General features: G+C 35.7%; 4 protein-coding genes across 4 annotated transcripts; 1 reads left to right on the top strand and 3 right to left on the bottom strand.

Moving 5' to 3' along the window:
- Window positions 1-8,562: 8,562 nt before the first annotated feature.
- Window positions 8,563-9,609, bottom strand: LOC118491427 (LRR receptor-like serine/threonine-protein kinase GSO1). Its single transcript, XM_035989207.1, has one exon. It carries the CDS (start codon window positions 9,607-9,609, stop codon window positions 8,563-8,565), a length of 1,047 nt encoding a protein of 348 aa, XP_035845100.1.
- Window positions 9,610-9,614: 5 nt separating this feature from the next.
- Window positions 9,615-10,217, bottom strand: LOC118491426 (receptor-like protein EIX2). Its single transcript, XM_035989205.1, has one exon. The coding sequence runs from the start codon at window positions 10,215-10,217 to the stop codon at window positions 9,615-9,617; it is 603 nt and encodes a 200-aa protein (XP_035845098.1).
- A 4,064-nt stretch (window positions 10,218-14,281) lies between these two features.
- Window positions 14,282-16,091, bottom strand: LOC110935768 (probable CCR4-associated factor 1 homolog 6). The gene is made up of 3 exons (XM_022178115.2): window positions 15,953-16,091; window positions 15,794-15,844; window positions 14,282-15,339 (listed from the first exon to the last, which is right to left on the bottom strand). The coding sequence occupies exon 3, from the start codon at window positions 15,232-15,234 to the stop codon at window positions 14,425-14,427; it is 810 nt and encodes a 269-aa protein (XP_022033807.1). The 5' UTR covers window positions 15,235-15,339; window positions 15,794-15,844; window positions 15,953-16,091; the 3' UTR covers window positions 14,282-14,424.
- Window positions 16,092-19,040: 2,949 nt separating this feature from the next.
- LOC110935769 (40S ribosomal protein S12) lies at window positions 19,041-21,860 on the top strand. Its single transcript, XM_022178117.2, has 5 exons — window positions 19,041-19,122; window positions 20,278-20,316; window positions 20,455-20,743; window positions 21,491-21,556; window positions 21,668-21,860. The coding sequence occupies exons 2-5, from the start codon at window positions 20,309-20,311 to the stop codon at window positions 21,725-21,727; spliced, it is 423 nt and encodes a 140-aa protein (XP_022033809.1). The 5' UTR covers window positions 19,041-19,122; window positions 20,278-20,308; the 3' UTR covers window positions 21,728-21,860.
- The last annotated feature ends 200 nt before the right edge of the window (window positions 21,861-22,060 follow it).

Below are 22,060 nucleotides of genomic sequence, written 5' to 3'. Positions count from 1 at the left end.
TTTCTTATTATCAAAATATAAAAACAATTGAAACTACAAATTAAATAAAATCTTTATCTTTATAAATATTTAAAACGCTAATATATTTTTTTATATTTTAATAATTAATATACGATTATAATAATTAATATATATTATCAGTTATCTTTGTCTTTATCATTAAAATCTCTTTTACAAAATTTAAATTTAATATTATCAATAAACGACTTTCCATAATAAACATTTAAAAAAATAATTAAGACTGCATCATAGAACGTCATGTGTCCCTAACATGGTTTCTTTTATTATATGTGGAGATTAGAGATAATTATTGATTTATTAAATATGTGAGTAAATTACAAAAATCGTCATTTATGTTGACACTATATTGCAAAGTGTGTCTTTTATCTTCAAAAATTACAAAAGACGTACTCGATGTTTGCAAACCCTTGCAAGTTATGTCCTTTAGCCCTAACTCAGTTATTTTTTATGGTTAAATCTGACCTAGTGATCCCCCTACCATTAGTTGCGTAGACTTAAGACTCACTTTGCTTTCACGATTTGACCTTGACATTCTACCAATGAATTCATCTTCTGCTTTGCACTGACCCCATTCCTAAAGTTCGTGGTCTTCGATCATAAACTATCTCTCCCTCTCTTCGAGTAAGGATTTGTTGCTTTCTTACTCACATAAGGGTATTTTGGTCATTTTACTTTAATTAATAAAATAAACAATTATAAAAAATAATAAATAAAAGAATTTTGATTATATATTAAACAAATACATATATTATCTCTCTATCTCTACAATCTTTCACACTCTAACCACCCATTCCCCCCCCCACCACAACCACCCGACCACCACTCACATGTCGTCGCTGCCACCACCCACCTCTCCCACTGCCTGAGAACCTCTCCTTCCACTTTCGTCTTTTTCATCTCTCTCTCTCTCTCTCTCTCTCGATCGAGATGGATGCAACAGCAGGGGAACACAAGTTACGCTGGTAACAGCGACAATGGAGTCCTAATCCAGAAGATCGGTCTAAAACACATGCTATTGATTCTTCCTTCCAATACAAAAAAAACTGCAACACAAATTTCTAATTAACAACCAATTAGACGGTCAAACACTCCTTTGCTTGACCAATTCAAATTTCTAATCAACAAGTTTTCAATACAATTAGACAGTCGAACACTCTTTTAGTTGAGTAATCAAACATCAAAGTTATCCTAAAAACTCAAGATTATATGTTACGGAATTACCCATATCTTTGTAGATATATTGAAGAGTAAATTACCCACTCAGTTATAAAAAAACTCTTCGGTCCTATTTGAACCTAAGAACTCAAAAAGCTTCATCAATGGCGGAACAATAGAACAAACCCTAAACCCCAACTCACCAAATCACAAATCAACACAAATCGTTCAGCCAATGGAGGCAGGAGGAAGAAAGGACTCGTCTAATCCGGCCACAAAGTTCGTCGTGTACCAGAATCCAGCTCCCGCCGCTGCCCAAACCAAAAACAGCCTCCGTCCGTCGAAGTCTACGTTCCTATTCTCTCTCTCTCTCTCCCATCCGCTCCTGCTTTCTCTCTCATCTCCTTCGTTTTCTTCACCATCAACAACTACTGGTAACCGGCGCTGCCGCTATCCCTACCTTTCGATTTCATCACTGGATCGGAAGAAGATGAAGTAGCAACCGATGATGAGAGCTATGGCGGTGGTGCCGGCGCCGGATTTGTGGAGAGTTAGTTCTGTGATCTGTGTGTATATATAGAGAGAGTAGGGGTGCAAACGAGCTGAGTCGAGCCTGAGCTCGACCAGGTTCGAGCTCGGGCTCGAGCTCGTTTAACATATGAAAGCTCGAGCTCAGCTCGATTCAAGCTTTATTTCTAAAGCTCGAGCTCGGCTCGAAGGTAATTTTTCAAGCTCGAGCTCGGCTCGGGCTTGACTCATTTAGTGTTTGTTTATTAATTTACAAGGTTGGAGAACTCGCTAGTCGCTAGTCGGCCGGTGAGGTGGGGACTAGCGACTACTCGGGATTACTCAGGATTAATCGGATCGGAACTTTATATGTAAATTTTATTATTTTTATAAATATGTTTATATATACTCACACATCCATAGGGGTGCAAACGAGCCGAGCGGCTCGCGAGCTACTCGAGATCGGCTCGAGAAAAAGCTCGAAACGAGCCGAGCCTTATCGAGCCCGAGCTGAGCTTGAAAATTATTCATGGATGTGTATCAATATAATACTTAAAAAGGTAAAAGTAGTTCTGTCACACCCCCAAAATCCACATGCGGAACACCACCGCTTGGAGGCGTGACTGACAAGGATCCAACCACTAATCATACTGAGCATTGATTTAATAGTAGGAATATTTACTATCCAAAGTAGTTAGCAACATCGTAGTTTAAGTTCGATGATTAGTTTAACAAAACAGCGGAAGCATAAACCAAATAGTTTAAAGATAGTTCTTAGTTCAAGATAAGTAAACCCAACACACGGGTTTTGACGAACACTACACATCCCCAAGCAGCAGCTCCTCCGTCACTGGTTACCTGCAAAGCATGCAGTAAGGGGTCAACAATAATGCTGAGTGAGTTCACTAGTTGTCCAGTTTTAGTTTACCAAAAACTTAAGTTGTTTAGATAAAGCATTTATAATCACGTTGTGGGGAGCTACCCCATCTGTAAGCTCACTAAACTGTAGATACCGAAACTGTTGACGGAAAGTTGTTGTGCCCCGAGTCAATGTCTATCGTCATTGACCATGTTGCAAGGTCTACTAGTTCACGCCCGATCTCCCCCGGTCACGGTGTGAGGTTGTCAAACCTAATAGCGCTATCAACTAATAACCCGTTCGCCCCCGGCGATTAATCGGTACTGTAAGCAGGGACTTAAAGTGATAGAGTTTCGTTTAGCATGGCTAGTTGTGATTCATAAATAATATCCAAACGTATCTCCCCCGGAGATAGTAATTACCCATTCTGTTTTCCCCCGGAAGTAATGGTTCAAAAGTGTTTTCCCAAAGTTGGTAGTTGGTCCGTGTCCCTCCACGGGACGCATGCTTTTAGTGTGTGAACTCACCTTGGGTTGCTCGGCAGATTAGGTTACTTTGTCAAACACGCTGGTCACCACGTCCTAGCATGGTCACTAGTAGGTCAGGTTTGGTATACAAGCGTTCACGTATAATCTACACATAACTAACACGTAGCATGCATACAAACAGTCATAGGGTTATTGGGTCGGCCCTAATATTTACGAAATCAAATAGTAACACATAGTCCAGTCAACAGGTAGCCCATATCAAACACATTATGGCCCAATAACCTAAGTGGACAGCCCAGTCGCAACCAGGTGGTCTCGAGTCGCAACCAGGAGGTCTCGGCTTGTGCTGGCTGGTTTCGAGTCGCAACCGTGTGGTCTCGAGTTGTCACGCTGTGGTTGCGAGTCGCAACCGTGTGGTCTCGAGTTGTCACGCTGTGGTTGCGAGTCGCAACCGTGTGGTCTCGAGTCGCAATGCTGTCCTTTTCTTGTTCACGTGTTGATTCAGACTTAATCAGGCTAATGGTACAAGGCATCAGGCCCAAATCAGGAAACAACCAATAAGGTTTCACTAACAAGTTTTCCTAATCTGTCTATTAGTAAAAATAGATCAAACATTGCCCCTTTTTGAAATCTTCAAACCATCTTCAACAAGTTCATCACAAGTTCATCATTTTAGGGTTTTCATATCAAACATAATCATACATTTTTATGAACCAAAATCACATATTTTAACAAGATCATTTTGCAAAAACAATGATGCATAGTTTGGTTGGCCATAATCATTCTTAAACTACCATTTGTTAGTCATTTTAAACATGTTATCAAGCTTTCATACAAAAGGGTTTACACATATTGTCAAACTTCACAAATCATCCTAAAAATCATGCATAACACTTCTAACTAAGCACTTTCTAGTTCATTCAATACACATAAATCCTATACACATAATAGAACACTAACCGGTTATGAAGAAGGAGCCGAAACAAAGGAAAGGAACCGAGAAAATGAAGTGTCCGAGTGATGATGATCTTGACCGAGATTTCTTGACCGAGATCCCTTGTTGTTGCCGGTTTGATTCCAAGCTTGAACCGAGATTAAGGAGAGAAAGTAGTGTTGTTGAGGGTTTTTCTAGTGAGAGAGAGGAGTGTTTGTGTGTTTGTGTAACTAAAGAATAAAGAATGAGGGGAAGTTGGGATTTAAATACAAGGTTCCAAAATAGGCTAAGGGGTTTCGGCCCAAACCGGTTACGGCCCAAGAGGCCCACTCGAGACCGAGTGGTCTCGAGTCATGGTCTCGACTCACATACACATATATATATAATATATACATACCACACATATCATGCAAAAAGTCACGTTTCCATTTAATAATATTTATATATACACAATGATAATACAAGATGTTCGTTCGGAAAAACCTAGAGTGTCACAAGTTCAAAATACAAACTAAATTTACATATAAGTCATAACATAACAAGTCTCAGTTCTTAAAATTCAAACATTAACAAATAGCTCAAATGTAATCGTCATCCCCGGAGTGTTCAATGATTTCGACACCATCCGACTCGTATTCAATCTCCTCGTCTACTTCGTCCTCTTTCTCCGACTCAAATTCGTCATATTAGGGTAAGGGATAAGGAGAATGGGCTAAAGTTGTAATCTTGGGCCTGTTTTGTAAGGATTTCAAATGGGCCGACTAGGGCGGCTTTGACCGACTAGCGATTTTTTTACTAATTAGTGAAAAATTACTCGGTAGGAGGCCGACTAGCGACTAGTCGGCGATTAATCGCCGAGTAATCGCGATTTTTGCAACACTGTTAATTTATATTAATTATAATTATTATTGTGCATATAATTTAGTTATTTTTTATATTTATATAAATGGTAATTATTATTATATAAATATATGTTTAATATATATTAATAAAAAATATATAAACAGAAAGCTCGTTTAGGCTCGCGAGCCGGTTCGAGTTCGATAAGCGAAGCTCGGGCTCGAACTCGTTTAGTAAACGAGCTTGTTTTTAGGCTCGGGCTCGAGCTTGTTTTGCTCGGCTCGTTCGAACTTTTTGAAACTGGCCGGCCGAAAGTATACGAAATAGAACGATCATGATTCATGAAACCATATTGAAGATCGGTTTGGACAAATTTCGGTTTTAAACCGAACCATATACACCACTAGTTGTTCTCTTTTGTTAAAGAGAGAAAAGAGATTGAGCTTGCTTTCTTTCACGGGTTTATTAAGCTCGACATATAAAACTATTATATTTGGCTCGTTTAACCTCACGGGTTTATTAAGCTCGACATCTAAAACTTTACTCGGTTCAAGATGTATCGAGCTTTTTTCGAGCCGAGCTGGTGTAGTTTTGCCAGCGGAACACCTAAAAAAACCTAAACTCTGAAGCCAGCGTGAGTCCAGTAAAGACTACATAGCCTGACCAGGGTGGAGCAAAATAAGGCTTTTCGATTTGAGGGGTGTGATAACCCTATACATAAAGTTCAACACACAATGTCATACGTATAAACATTGTAAAATAGTTTTCTTTGTCCAAACACTCCAGTCCATCTTGGACATCATGAAACCATACCTGGATATGAATGACAAACAAAACCAATAGACATCAAATACCAGCTGCATCTTTTTATTATAACACATAAAAAAATGTAAACCATGAATATATCGCAAACAAGAACAAACAAAACCAACATATCGATATCTTTTTTAACAAATCGTTGCTTATTTCCTCTACCATTGTCGTCAATTATCGACACCTAAACCATACAAGACACCAGCATACTTCTCCAACGACCCGCTGAAGAAATTATCCTTCAACTTCCTGAAAGTACACGCAGTAAGCAGACTATCCGAACCCGCTTGATGACAAACACCAATCCTTTCGACTTCCAATAACTCAGCTAACTTATTCAACCCACCATGAAGACTGTTGCAGAACTTCATCAGATGTTTAATATCGAAAATGGTGGGAAAATACATATTAATCAAACTAAAAAATCCAGATTGTGTATCAGGCAGATTCTGACATGTTAACACTTTCAACAAATATCCGAAATCATATCCACTGTGAAATGTTACCCAATACACACTATCATTCAGCACAATCCCTGAAGATATCAACAACTCACCAAATCTACGCGCATCGATTCCGTTTTCGTTATTTTTCTTAAAATCGATACCGCTCTGTTTCAACAGCTCAACAGAATCATTTGCAAAAACATCGTCATTCACGTTAAACTCACGGAAATTGAACTGCCAGATGCAAAAATTATACGAACATATTTATTGTTTTTCATTCAAGTCTAAGCATTCGACTTCATCCCGCTCAGTGGCGGATCTTGCCCGTTGAACGTGCCAGAAAGACACGGGCACTAAAAAAAACCCGGGCAAGCCCGGGCCAAACATAGTATATATAAAAATTTTCGATCGAAATACGGAAAATTAGCACTACGGCCGAAAAACTTGCCCGACCGTGGCCCTGCCACAGCCCTTCTAAGAACCGCCCCTGAGTATAATGAAAACATATTTGTTCAACATTAACATATCATAATATTTACCATAGTTTTTAGGAATCATTTTAGGTTTGGTAACTCTTATAAGAATTAATTAAAATCAAATATCTTGCAAGGTTTTCATTAACACCCTATGAACAATTGTGAGTATGGAGCGAAAGTGCGAAACCACACCTTTGGCTAATGTGTAATTAGTTTTATTGTATGTGTGTGTATTATGTCATTTCTAAGCGTAATAACAAAACATATGGTTTAGCAAAGAAACCTTTACGAATTTTAAACAAAGGAATATTATTACTTTGGATGAAAGAGGGAAACAGTAGATGTTTTCAAAGGGCTTTGTGTTTTAGTTATTTAGAAAAAAAAAAAAAAAAAAAAAAAAAGCTTCACTGGTTATATATATGGTTTTACTAAAGCAACCAAGACAACATTGTATATTTGTCCAGAATACAAGCTTAAAACTTTATTAAATACAAGTATACAACGTTATTATGACTTATAACATGAAACCTATTACAACATCTCCACTCTTTTTCATCACTTAGAAAACATGTGACAACAATACTTACGCGTAACATTATAAACCATATAGCTCAATCTACTTAAGAAATTAAAATATGTTATCCTCCATGATCTCTTCACTATCAATGGACCCAAAATTATCCAAAATCCAGTAACAAAACCAACCACTATGCTAATAATTAACCCCCAATCTCCTCCGCCGTCTTCTTTTTCTTCTTGGCTTGTATCAGTTGTTGAAGTACGAGGTACACAACCTTTATTTTGAGTTAGTGGAGCTCCACAAAGTTTGTTACCTAAGAAGCTGGACTCTTTCATGCTTTGGAGCTGAGTACTCGTTGGAATTCTTCCGCTGAAATTGTTGTAGGACACGTTGAAGCTACTCAAGAAATTCAGCATTGACAAGCTAATGGGAAGTTCCCCATAAAGATTGTTCAATGATAAATCAAATGATTCAAGTGACTTCATGCCACCAATCTTCTCTGGGATCCTTCCGGTCAAATGATTTCTTGATAAATTCAATGATCTTAACTCTGTCAGAGATGTTAGTTCACTTGGAATATGCCCAACGAGATTGTTACTCGAAAGGTCCAGCAACATCACTAGTCCAAGAATGGTGTTATATGTGTCTTCTCGTCCCTTTGTCACCAATGAATCACCAATAATAGTATAAGCTGGTCCGCGGCCAAAATTGAAAGCAAAAAGATCACTTGGGGTAGCTTCTATGCCGGAATGGATGCTAAAGTTGTTAAAACAACTTGGAATATTTCCATCAAGATTATTATGAGCAAGATCCAAGATTTGAACATCTTTAAGATAACATATCTCATGAGGAATACTTCCGTCCAAATTGTTAGCTCTAAAGTTGAGTAATCTCAAAAGAGTGAGTTTTGTCCCAATCCATGTTGGAATTCTCCCAGTAAGTTCATTTCTGCCAAGTTGAAGGACCTTTAATTTCATCAATTTCATAAGAGAAGACGGTAAACGTCCTGAGATCTTATTCCCGCGCATACTTAAGAATTCTAAGGAAGGTATAGAACCCAATGTTCTTGGAATCTCACCAGACAAATTGTTATTCTCCAAGTTTAAGACTCCTAAACTCAGCCACTTTTCCCAGCAGTCTGGAATGACGCCAGACAAATTATTATTTCCCAAGTTAAGAAACTTTATTTTTGTGACACCATTGGAACACAATAAATGTTGTAGGGATCCTAGCAATTCATTGAAGCTTAAGTTGACTTCCTCAAGTGTTGCAGGGATAACCAACAACGTTATATTTCCTTGGATGCGATTTTCTGACATATCTAAGTAAGCAAGATTGGGAAATGAATCAACAAATGACTCCGGCATGGGTGATGAAATGTGTGTGTTACTTATGTCCAGTTCCGTTAATTTCTTTTGTGATTGCAACCACAATGGAAAGTCAGGCCCTAAAACCCAAGAGTTCAAATAAAGTTCCCGCAACTGGAAAGCGGGAATCCAGCTTTCAAATTTGCGGTCTGAAAGTTAAGTTGTTTCCTGCTCCATCTAGATAATTCAAGCTCACTAGTTTTGCAAAGTGAGATTCTGTCACAACACCCGTCAACGAATTGTTAGAAAAACCTAAAGAATTCAACTTTGAAAGTTGACCAAGGCTATCAGGAAGGCTGCCATCTAGTTGGTTATTTGAAAGAATTAACTCCTTCAATGACGATAGTCGTCCAATCCAATTGGGAAGGCTGCCGTTTATGCGGTTATCTGAAAGATCCAACACCTCCAATGAAGATAACCGCTCCATTGAGTATGGTATGGGACCAGAAACTTGGTTTAGACTAATATCTAACGTCCTTAGAAGAGATAATTGTCCTATAGTAAGAGGAATTATACTATCTATATAGTTCCCACGCAAGGACAATGACTCTAAGGTAGGTGATTTGCATTCAAGAAAACTTTTAAGAAGATATGTTAGAGTAATATTACCAAAACTATTACGTGACAAATCAATCTCTCTTATATTACAAAGGTTACCTAATGATTTAGGTATTATCCTGGTGAGTTGATTGTATGAAAGGTCAAGGCTAAGAAGAGAGGTTAAGTTGTGAAGTGAATCGATAAGTGAACTTGAAATACCACAAGAACTAATACCTAATGAGATGAGGTTACTATTGGACAATTCTTCTAATACTAATGAGGAGTTCATCAAATTGTTACCATTCAGATAAAGAAATTCAAGAGATGTCAAATTGCGGAAGCTAGGAAGAGGGCCAAGAAAGCTCATACTTAAATCTAAAGAAACCAGACTGGTCATACTAGATATCCACTGTGGCGGCACGGATATATAAAAATAGTTACCAGAAAGATCAAGTAAGGAAAGGGACGTTAGATTAAGACGATGAACATATGGATGGATATCTGAGAGTGCACAACTAGATAAATGTAGTTCAACCAAAGAAGGAAGGGTATTGATCACCTGAAGCCAATCAACTGCCTTGCTAAGGTCCACACCACTCATATCCAGGTGATGCAACATACCGAGACCAGACAACCACTGCATTTTCATCACGCTTGTTGATTCCTCGTTGAGTTGAATTCGTGAAAACTTCCAAGACAAAGGACGTTCAAGTTTGAAAGATTCCCTAGTTGTGGAGGGATAGTTCCACCAAATTTGGAATTCGAAAGGTTAAGATATTTAAGGTTTTGAAGAGAACCAATGAATTTAGGAACCTGGATCCCTCTAAAATCATTGCAACTCAAGTCCAAATGCTTGAGTTGCTTTAGGTCCAACAAGGATCTACTTATATCCCCTTTCAATCTCTGTTTTGATGCGTCTGTGTATTCTTTTTCAGTGAAGTAACTAACTGAATAAGCAGGACAATGACCACCATGTCCAGGAAGATGAACCCGATGAACATGACCTGTAGAATTATCACAAGTAATCCCATACCAGTTGCAACAATCTTTGTTCTCGGCAACCCAGGATGCAAGTCGATGAGTTTCATCAGTCAAGCCATGCTTGAACCGGAGAAGTGCTTGTCTCTCGGCGTCAATGCATAATACAGGTTCAGAGTTTTGTTTGGATGAGCATGAACGAAACAAGGCTAGAACAACAAGAAGGCACAAGTGACAAGAAGAGAAACTAGAAAACGAAAGTCTAGTAGTCATATTGGTTGAGTAAAAATCGTCTCTTGATTGTAATTTACAAGATAAAATGGAGTGATGTTTAGTTAAGCTCCAAGTATTTAATTATATTCCATGTAAAGGCAAAGTCAAGTAAACACATAAGTCAAATCCAACATTTATTGACGCTGAATTAGTCAAGTAAACTCTTGAAGGTGCCCGGTAATTTCAAAATCAATATATGTGGACATAAATGAGATCTTTGAATGAACAAATAAACTTATTGACGCTGAATTAGTCCAAGTAAACCCTGGAAGGTGACCGGTAATTTCAAAATCAATATAAGTGGACATAAATGAGATCATATGTAGCACGGAACCCGGCCCGACATTCACGCGGTTCCTTTTCAGCCGTTCAAAAAAAATTAGCACGGAAACGGGTACGGGACTGGGGTACGGGGACTATACGGATACGGGGAACGGCAAAACTCAAAAATCAAGATACGGGTACGCTGAATGTACTGCAAAAAAAAATTAAAAAAAAATATTTTTTATGTAAAGATTTATAAACTTAATGACCAAATGTAAACTAGTAAAAATAATGGGGGTTAAATGTTAACATGTACTCATTAATTTTACACTTTTTTATGTAAGTTTTACAAGTTTTAGGAATGAGTAAACTGCCATTTTGGTCCCTGTGGTTTGGTCACTTTTGCCACTTTAGTCCGAAACTCAAACTTTTTGCATCTGGGTCCCTGTGGTTTCAGTTTTATTGCCATTTTGGTCCAAAAATGAAATCAGGTCATATTTGTCTTATAAAATCTTGCAATTTTGTCACTTTCCTCAAGGGGAAATCAGGTCATATTTGTCTTATAAAATATGGTATTTATTTATAAAAATGAAATGATCATTTTGCCGCTGTGGAAAATGACAAAATAGCAGGATTTTATAAGACAAATATGACCTAATTTCATTTTTTGGACCAAAATGGCACTAAAACTGAAACCACGGGGACCCAGATGCAAAACGTTTGAGTTTTGGACTAAAGTGGCAAAAGTGACCAAACCACAGGGACCAAAATGGCAATTTACTCTTTAGGAATAAATAAAAACTAGTGAAAGATAGAGGGGCTATATGTCAAAATACGTAAAGTTATATGACCATAAAGCCAGTGGCGAAGCTTGAAAATTTCCACCGGGGGGTCGGAAGGTACCAGACCTAAAAAAAATTTCTATCGCGTTGTTTCGAGGTGATATGTTCGGGTCGGACGTCGGTGATTCGATTCGGGTCAGGTCGGGTCGGACGTCGATGATTCGATATGTTAGGCATATATTTATAAAAATAGTTTATTTTATGAATCAACCAAGAATAATGGGATTAAGACAATGTCAGACTATGTCCCTCCATTTGTGGCCTAGTGGTAGGACTCCACCTAATTCAGTTTCTCACTTGTGTCATTTTGAGGTGGATATAGGCAATGAAAGATTTGAACTAGGCCATGTGTGAGGTTGTCAGTTCGATTCCCGAGCCTAGTATTGTAAGAATCATTAGACGCTATGCGCTAGTCGGACGGTGAGGCACCGCCTAGGGATTAATCGGATTGGACTTTTTATGTATAACTTTACAAATTTATATAAACTAGTTTTTGCCCCGCCCGCGTTGCGGGGAAATAAGCTGAATATTTCTCTCTCATAGCATGTATGTCTGTATAGAGGGTAAAATCGTAATTATATTTTGAACTGGAGGCGAAATTATAATTTTAAATTGAGAGTAAAATCATAATTTTGAGCTAGGGGGAAAACATAATTTTATTTTGAACTGTGGGCAAAAACGTAATTTTGAGCTGAGGGCAGAATCGTAATTTTGAGCTAGAGGAAAAACAACATTTTATTTTGAATTGGGGGCAAAAACGTAATTTTAAATGGAGGGCGAAACCGTAATTTTAAATTGGGAACAAAATTAAAAATGAGTTTTTGAACCGAGGGCAAAAGCGTAATTTTGAGCTAGGGGCAAAATTATAATTTTATTTTGAGCTTGGGGCAAAAACGTAATTTTAAACGAAGGACGAAAGCGTAATTTTAAACTAGGAATAAAATAAAAAAAATGGGTTGGTCCAATAGGGAAGTACGAGGCAGCTTGCCTGGCACTATTCCCTTAACTTGAAATACTTGAACTGTGGGTAAAAACGTAATTTTGAGCTGAGGGCAGAATTGTAATTTTGAGCTAGAAGAAAAAACAACATTTGATTTTGAACTGAGGGCAAAAACGTAATTTTAGACGGAGGGCAAAATCATAATTTTAAACTGGGAAGAAAATTAAAAATGAGTTTTTGACCCGAGGTCAAAAGCGTAATTTTGAGCTAGGGGCAAAATTATAGTTTATTTTGAGCTGTGGGCAAAAACGTAATTTTAAACGAATGACGAAAGCGTAATTTTAAACTGAAAGTAAAATTAAATTAAAAATAGGTTGGTCCAACAGAAAAGTACGAATACATAATTGTATATGTTATGAAATGTTCCCTCAACTTATAAATGTATATGTGGTAAATGTTATGTTGTTTCTAACCAATATATAATTATATAATATTCTAATTTTCAACATTTTGTTGCATTAAAGGTTGTACACCATGCTATGTTGGTGTTTTGTGCATTCAATGGTTGTACAAAGCATTATTTATAATAATAAGTAGTAATATATGTTTGCATTATTGTTTGTACCATTTGTATTGAAATATGTATGGTTGTTTTGAAGAAACAACCATGGGTTTGTTAATTTCCGTTATTTTACTAATTTCGTGAAAATAATGTTAAAAAGCGAGAGATGGTTAATCATGCATCATGTGGTGACATTGATAGCCGAAAGATAGGGGGTACATGCACTAATTGGTTTTGTCCGAATTGCTGAGTGTTTTGTGCCTTATGTCCAAGACTTAATGCAAAAATACTATCGAGCGGGGTTTCACTGGAAGCAGACTCTTTATTTTTACGGTGTAGAGGTAAGACTATCTACATCTTACTCTTCTTAGACCCTACCTTGGTTGATGTATTTTACTTTCTAAAATTGGGTTACTCAAACGTCTGATATGAAGTTGAACCCCGACCGCAACGCGGTGGATGCTCCTTCTAGTTGTATATGTTATGCAATGTTGCAAAGATAGAAATTAAAGAATATGTAAATTGATATATATAATAATGTTGCAAAATAGATACAGATGGATAGAAATTAAAGAAAAGAAACTGAAGTGGCTAAAACATCAATTTTAAAAAAGTGACTGGCGCAAAACCATGATGTAAATTGATATATATAATAATATAGAATTAATTTTATACGTTTTATATAAAAATTTATAAGTTTGGCAACGATATGTAAATTAGCGAAAGGCATTATGATGAACGTAGGTAGGAATTAGGTTTTATTAAGTTTGGTTTTTTTAACATTTAACACCCTTCCCTCTTCATCTTTCATCAGATGCAACAACAAAAATACAAACCCTATCCCTAAATTCGCTTCATCTAAGCAATTTTTTCTTCAATGGAGTTCGATCTTGAACAATTGAAACAGATGCAGGTCCGATTTTGCTTCGAATCGAGGTAAGAACTCATTCCACTTGACAGATTTGGTCCGATTTTGACCTATTATGATCCAATTTTGAGTTTTTTTTTACCGATAGTCTGATTTCAGACGATTTAAGACCGATTTTGACTTTTAGCGCCTAAGTAGACCGATATGGAAAAATCGAGGCGGTGGACCTCCAATTATTGCCTAGACCGATTTCTACAACACTGTCCGAGCCCACTCGGGTTTTCGTCCCGCTGTGTGTTACGGCAGAGAGTTATGCTCGTGTGGTGGCGGTGTGGTTTTGCCATGGGAACACCAAAAAAAAAAAAGTAAACTCTGTAGCCAGCATGAGTCCAGTCAAGACTACATAGTCTGGCCAGGGTGGAGCAAAATAAGGCTCTTCGATTTGGGGGTGTGGTAACCTTATACATGAAGTTCAACACACAATGTCCGACGTATAAACATAGTAAAATAGTTTTCTTGGTCCAAACACTCCAGTCCATCTTGGACATCATGAAATCATACCTGGATATGAATGACAAACAAAACCAATAGACATCAAATACCAGCTGCATCTTTTTATTATAAATCATAAAAAAATGTAAACCATGAATATATCGCAAACAAGAACAAACAAAACCAACATATCGATATCTTTTTTAACAAATCGTTGCTTATTTCCTCTACCATTGTCGTCAATTATCGACACCTAAACCATACAAGACACCAGCATACTTCTCCAACGACCCGCTGAAGAAATTATCCTTCAACTTCCTGAAAGTACACGCAGTAAGCAGACTATCCGAACCCGCTTGATGACAAACACCAATCCTTTCGACTTCCAATAACTCAGCTAACTTATTCAACCCACCATGAAGACTGTTGCAGAACTTCATCAGATGTTTAATATCGAAAATGGTGGGAAAATACATATTAATCAAACTAAAAAATCCAGATTGTGTATCAGGCAGATTCTGACATGTTAACACTTTCAACAAATATCCGAAATCATATCCACTGTGAAATGTTACCCAATACACGCTATCATTCAGCACAATCCCTGAAGATATCAACAACTCACCAAATCTACGCGCATCGATTCCGTTTTCGTTATTTTTCTTAAAATCGATACCGCTCTGCTTCAACAGCTCAACAGAATCATTTGCAAAAACATCGTCATTCACGTTAAATTCACGAAAATTGAACTGCCAGATGCAGAACTTATCGGTTCCACACATCGGTAAATTTCCTTGATCATCCGAAAAAGTTAGCCCTAACTGAATCAATTTGAGCATATCGACGTTATCCTTCAACGTCTGGTAATGATAGTCGTTACTGTTTTTGAAATTACCGACCGGACGAAGAACAATTCCAGGAAACTCAGTATCCATTGCGATGTACGGAAAATCATCAACGATTTCTCGAATCAACGCGAATTCTTCCTCGAGATTGTCATTCCACACCTCGCGAATCTGAATCGAATCGCTTTTTGACAAAAGCGACATTTCTCATAACAAAATCGTTCAATTTTTATCAAAATTTATCGAAATTTCGTGAGGAAACAGAACATGTATTAATATCAACAGTGCCGCTTGATTATCGATACGGATCTGCAAAATACACAATCAATAATCATTATCAGCATGAATTGAATTGAAAAAATGTATAAAATCATAATGTGAAATCGATACAGATCTGCAAAATACACGATAAATTCAGCATATACTTATTCGAAAAGCATATAAAATTATCATCTAAAATCGATACAGATCTGCAAAATAAACGAGAAATAGAGCATAAATAGATTCGAAAAATGTATAAAACTTAAATTTGAAATCGAAAATCAATGTGAAATCGATACAGATCCACAAAACATACGATCGATAATCATTATCAGCATAAATTGATTCAAAAAATGTACAAAATCACAATTTGAAATCGAAAAAATGTGAAATCGATACAGATCTGAAAAATAAACGAGAAACAGAGCATAAATTGATTCAAAAACGTGAAATCAAAGCAAGATGAATGAAATTAACGTAGGTTATGAACGGAATTGCATACCTTAACAACATGAATGAATATCAATGGAGCCGATTACGAGTCGAATCAGATCTGCAAAATTCACAATAAATGGACATTTTTAGGGTGAATTGAATTGAAATATGTGAAATTGAAGTGAGATGAAGGAGATGGACAGAATTTATTGACGGAATTGCAAACCTTTGCGGCGATGTAGATCTGGTAATCAGGGGATGGAGGCTAAAATTAGGGTTTCGAAATTCGAAGGGAAAGGGGAATTTTGGGGGATTGTTATTTTATTGGGTGACCGGGATATGGTCTACAAAAACACATGTAATAATTTAAAAACAAAATTGTGCTTTTAAAAAATTTTGTGATAAATCAATTTAAAATTATGTGAATTTTAAAAACTTTGTAATATTGTGTTTTTATAAAATTAAAAGTAGCATATATGCACATATATATGTGACATGTTAATAGGACTATAAACGAACCAAACCTTCGACGAACAGTTTGTGAATCGTTCGGCGGAAAGTTTCGTTCGTTTATTAAACAAACGAACACGAACAAAAAATTTCGTTCGTTTAGTTAAATGAACAAACATGAACAGAAGTCGTGTTCGTTCGTTTATGTTCGTAAACGTTCGGTAATGTGTCCGTTTGTGTTTGATAGTTTATCAGTTTTTTAGTTTTTATATTTATTTAAATACTTCAAAATTCCGACAAATTAAATATCTAATAAATGTCAGTGTATTATATATTTTGTTCATGAACAATTGTTTGTGTTCGTTTGTTTCCATTTGTGTTCATGGACATTAGTTTGTGCTCATTTGTGTTCATCAACGTTCGTTTTTGTTTGTTGCCTAAAATTAACAAACAAACACAATCGAATACGAACAAGTTCATTTCCATAACAAACGAACACAAACATAAAATCTCGTTCGATAAGCGTTCATGAACGGTTCGCGAACACATATATTTCTTAACAAACGAACACGAACAAGTTCGATTCGTTTGCAGCCCTACATGTTAACGTGTGTCATGTTAATGATAAGCTTTTTTATTTGTTTATTAATTTTTTTTTGGCAGTTATATTGGAAATCAATTAAATGATAAGAATGTCAAATTACTAATATACCCTTTTGAATTAATTAGGATAAAGGACACTTGTTATTCACAAATTATTTCTCACACTTCTCACAAAAGTTCCACTTTGTACAGGATCCTCTACCTGTATATCATTACCACTATAAAAACCGCAATGCATATATTACAACTATTGCATCAATATGTTGCAAACTATATTATATTTATATAAGATTTTGGCTAAATTAATTAGATTATTATAAATAATAATAATTTAAAAATAAAACAACAACTTTTTAAATGGATCAAACTGATTGAACATGGTAAGATAATGAAACCATTATTTGATTAGGGCACAACCACTTAAGCACAATTTACAACCATACATGCATACAAAACAGATTGAATTTGGTAAGGTAATGAATGAAACCATTATTTGATTAAAGTACAACCACTTAAGCACAATTTACAACCAAACATGCATACAAATTATTTGATTAAGGTACAAACATTTAAGCATAATTTACAATCAAAGATGCATACTATTTGATTAAGGTACAAACATTTAAGCATAATTTACAACAAAAGTGCATACTATTTGATTAAGTTATAAACATTTATGCATAATGTACAACCAAAGATGCATATACATGTTACAAATTAATAGTATATAAATATAAATATAAATAGTATTTTAATTTAATGTTCTAATCACCTATTTACAACGGGTACAAAATGACATTACCCAATTGCAGAATTGTATCTAATACTTGGTCTTAAGTTGGGAGGGGCGTTCTTGGGTAGGCCAAATCGAGTATGGTTACCAATTTTCATAACATTGTTGCCACCTATTTCGGGTAGGTGAATTCGTGAATGATTATCGAATAGGGAAGAGGAGAGAGATATAGAGAGACATAGAGAGTAAGGACTGTATATTGTATTGTAAAAAAGGTAGGGGCCATGGTTTAGGGTAGTTTTAAGAAGTGTTGTAAGTGATCAATGTGTTTTGGGGTGGTTGAGGGTAACAGTGAGGTGGCATGTGAGGATTGGTGGAACCCATGATACTATCATCGAGTACCCCTTCCAACCCTTACATTTGTGGGTACCCTGATTACTCACTGCACTTGGTGGTTTCTCGTGGAAATCGTGGATTCGTATGTATAATCTTATATGGCTAAATTCATGAGTTGAAAGTATGATTACCTATCATCTGATCTCAAACTCATCATAAAAAAATGACAAGATAATGTATCCCACATATAGTTCTAACTATTCCAAACTTTATATAAGCTTAAGTTAATATCAATATAAACAAACTTAGAATGTTATACCTAGTATATATGTTCATTATGTTATTATATATCATATTTTACTATACTTAAACTGTCAGTACTATCATTTTCAAAGTAAACGAAGTGGGTCCCTTCACAAGACAACTTCAACACTCATCACACTTCACAGACTCTTGACTAACGGCGCATTCTCAGGCTTGACCCAAACGGAGCCAATCTTCGGTACAGAGAGAGAGAGAGAGGTGATAAACGGCAGAGACGAGGCAACGACTGTCTTCAAAGAAGAAGAGATAGAGCTGTGGTGGCAGCGATTGTAGGCACAAATCAGATGGTCAATCGACAACCGTGGTTGTTCTTTTATTTTACATAAATGACAATGTGTTTCTTCGTTTTCATTTTTAGTTTCTTGTTATATTATATAATTTAGTACAACTTATATTGTTTTTGTTTTCTTCCCTTATAATAACGTATAATATAATCTTTATAATTTACGTTTAATTTTATTACACCCCAAACTTTATAAATTTAATTAACAATCATTATTGTTATTAATTCAAACCACTTCAATAATGTTTTTCCACCGTTTCAACTTACTTATTCCTTTATACGATAATGTTTTACGTTTAATTTATTTTATTGATTTAACACGCCACTAACACATACGTGGTTTAATATTCTTAAGTCTATTTTTTGTTCTACTTAACAATCCCAATATAACGCACGGGTCCAAAATACTAGTTTACAAAACATTTAGCAAACAAAGATAACACATCAAAGTCAAACAAGCATGTTATGTTAGCCATGTAGGATATGCAAAGAACATAAAAGATGCAAGAGAAAAAACCGAAATAAAAAAAGTAGAAGGACTAAAACACAAAAACTCAGAAAGTTAAGATAGAATTAGGGTTTAAGATCCCACACCCTTTATAATCTCTCAAACTTCCACACAGCCGTCTGTTCTTGCGTTTCTTCCATCTTGCAGCAGCAGAAGCAGGTATTCATCTCTCTCTCGATCTCTATATTTTTCATGAATCTACATCCTTAGCTCATGTTATGCACATTTGTTCACAAAATCTCACTCAATTACTGTAATATTTCCGCTAATTGTTGTTATCGTTGCTATAAACTACGCATCATTTGATTTTAGTCGATTTTGTTTGAATCTATCGTTTGTTCTGCTAGTGATTTCGGTTTTCATAAGATTTGCGAGATTATTGTTTTTGAAATCGGTTGATTGCTATATTTAATTGATGTATTGATCTGTACCAGTGTATATGATATGGAGTGATTAGAGAACTTGTTTGAGTTTATGAGGTGTTTTAAAGTAGTCATCTGGCTTAATTTAGGTTGGAGTTAGGGTTTGATTATGTATTTTGGAGATAGAAATGTATGTTAGTGTATCCAGATTTAATTAAATGTTTTTTTATTAAGGATAACTAAATAAAGAGTAGTTATATGATTATTTAATGCTGGAAAACATGTTTTAAAAAACTTTTGAGGTGTGCGCCTCAAGGCGCGCCTCGAGGCGAAACGGCCAAAAAATGAGTCTGAGGCGCGCCTCATGGTGTTTTTAACGTATATGCACCTCAGAGAGGCTGAGGAGCTAAAAAAGCTGCGCCTCAGGTGCGCCTCAGGGGATTTTGATAGTTGTTTTTGACTTTTTGTGTCAATTTCAAGCATTTCTTTAAGTGTGTTTTTGATGAATCTGATGATGAAATTAGTTAGTATTATTATTTTTATAATATATATAATTTTATATTTATTTATTAATACCGCCTCGGACTTACGCCTCGTTTCGCTTCGAGGCTTACACCTCGTGAGGCGAAGGGAAAACGCCTCGAAACTCGTTTTTGTTCTTTTAAACCTAGCAGGAAAATGACTGTTTTAATCAGCAAGGAACTGTGTTAACCTGAATTTCTATTTGTGTATCCGTTGCTGTTATTTTGTTGACTTGTTTATATTCATAACATTTTAAAGAGCCTTGAAAGAAGTCATTCCACATGCTTATGGCATAATTAGTTCACTAAAGCTTTATTATATACAAATAAAGAGTTGGTGCTTAATTTCACATGTTTATTTAGTTGCATACGAGTTATTAAACTTTTGCCATTTTATTTCTTTGCTTGACTTATTGTTTCTTTTTGAACAGTTAGACTCGAAGATCTTTTTCAACCGAAAACATGGCAGCGTAAGTTACTTTAATGCATTATTATAATTTGTAACCAGCACCTTTGAGTCTTAACTACGACATACCGTTGTTAAGACACTTGATATGGCACTTGTATAACTGATTTTTTGTCAAATAATATATATTTTGGTTGTGCAGTGAAGAAGGTGTTGTTCCCGTTGAGGCACCTGCTCCCGCTCTCGGTGAGCCAATGGACATCATGACTGCTTTGCAGCTTGTGTTGAGAAAATCACTTGCTCACGGTGGACTTATTCGTGGACTTCACGAGGCTGCAAAAGTGATTGAAAAACACGCTGCTCTACTTTGTGTGTTGGCTGAAGATTGCAACCAGCCTGATTATCAAAAGTTGGTCAAAGCTCTTTGTGCTGACCATAATGTCAGTTTGGTAACCGTTCCCAGTGCAAAGACTCTTGGCGAGTGGGCTGGTGTAAGTGCTTTTTTTTACCTTAATTTACAATTTTATTTAAGCATTATTTTCTTAAAAACTTAGAGGATGACATGTCATTTTTGTTTTTGTAGATTCGGGTCAGGTTAGGTTAGGCCCTAATCATTTTATGTCATTTTAAATAAATAGTTAATACATTTTTACACTTGCGATAAAGTATTATTAACATGATAATCTATATTGTAGCATTTAAAGTAGAGTTTGGATGACTTGCTTGACTCATTTTTTTAGTTAGTTTTTTAGAGTAAAATGCCATTTTCGCCCCTGAGGTTGGGCCAGTTTTACGACTTTAATCTAGTTACCTGTAAACGGGTCAGGTAATACGGGTAAAGATATAAGCTTTATTATTATAAGGAAGCGTTTCAAAAGGTTTTGGAATTCATCACAATTCTATTATAAGTAATTTTGATTTACTTGTAGAGTAATTTTGATGCAGAGTAATTTTGATACACTTGTAGAGTAATTTTGATAATTATCCCACAAGATCAAAATTACTCTACAAGATCATTTGTAGAGTAATTTTGATAATTACTAATAATTACGAAAATGCCACCACGTTTTTTCAGCAAAATCTTCAATTCATACGTTTTGTACGTTAAAATTATTTGTATTTGATCTTATTTGTCTACATTTGTAATAGTATATAGTTTAAGCAATTATATTTAGCACATTATTCACCTTATTTTTCCATTTTTGGTGATTTACTGAGAACATGAATGTTAAATACAGTTGTGCAAGATTGATTCTGAAGGAAAGGCAAGGAAGGTTGTTGGCTGTTCATGCCTTGTTGTGAAGGTATGTATAATTACATTTTTTGAAATGTAAAAGCTGTTATATTTTGATTAACAAGATATAGATTTTTATATACAATATTTGTGTTTAAATGAAAATTTGTTATTGTTTCAGGATTATGGTGAGGAAAGTGAAGGGCTTCACATTGTCCAGGAGTATGTGAAATCTCACTAAATATATGTTTTTGAGTCATCATAATGTTTTATGGGTTTCTGAATTTTGTAAGAGTGAAGATTGTTTGAGTGAGTCTCTTGTCAAACTTCATTAGATTTTAATTATCTGAATTTTGTCTGTGGGGTTCAGAATCGCTTAAAACCTGGATAAATGGAATGGCTTACAATGACATAACATGATATGGGTTGGGTTAAGGTTTAAGAATTTCAACAAGACAACCTGAAACGCATCAACCACCAACCTGACATTATTGATAGCCTAGTTACATATGAATCATTTTTACTGTCATTTGTTTTCTATTTTTTATACAAAAACTTCAAAGTTGAATTGAAA

This window comes from Helianthus annuus, chromosome 4 (genome assembly GCF_002127325.2).
Source record: "Helianthus annuus cultivar XRQ/B chromosome 4, HanXRQr2.0-SUNRISE, whole genome shotgun sequence".
Lineage (NCBI taxonomy): Eukaryota > Viridiplantae > Streptophyta > Magnoliopsida > Asterales > Asteraceae > Helianthus > Helianthus annuus.
The sequence above is the reverse complement of the archived record's forward strand: the minus strand, read 5'-3'. Positions and strand labels throughout refer to the sequence as shown.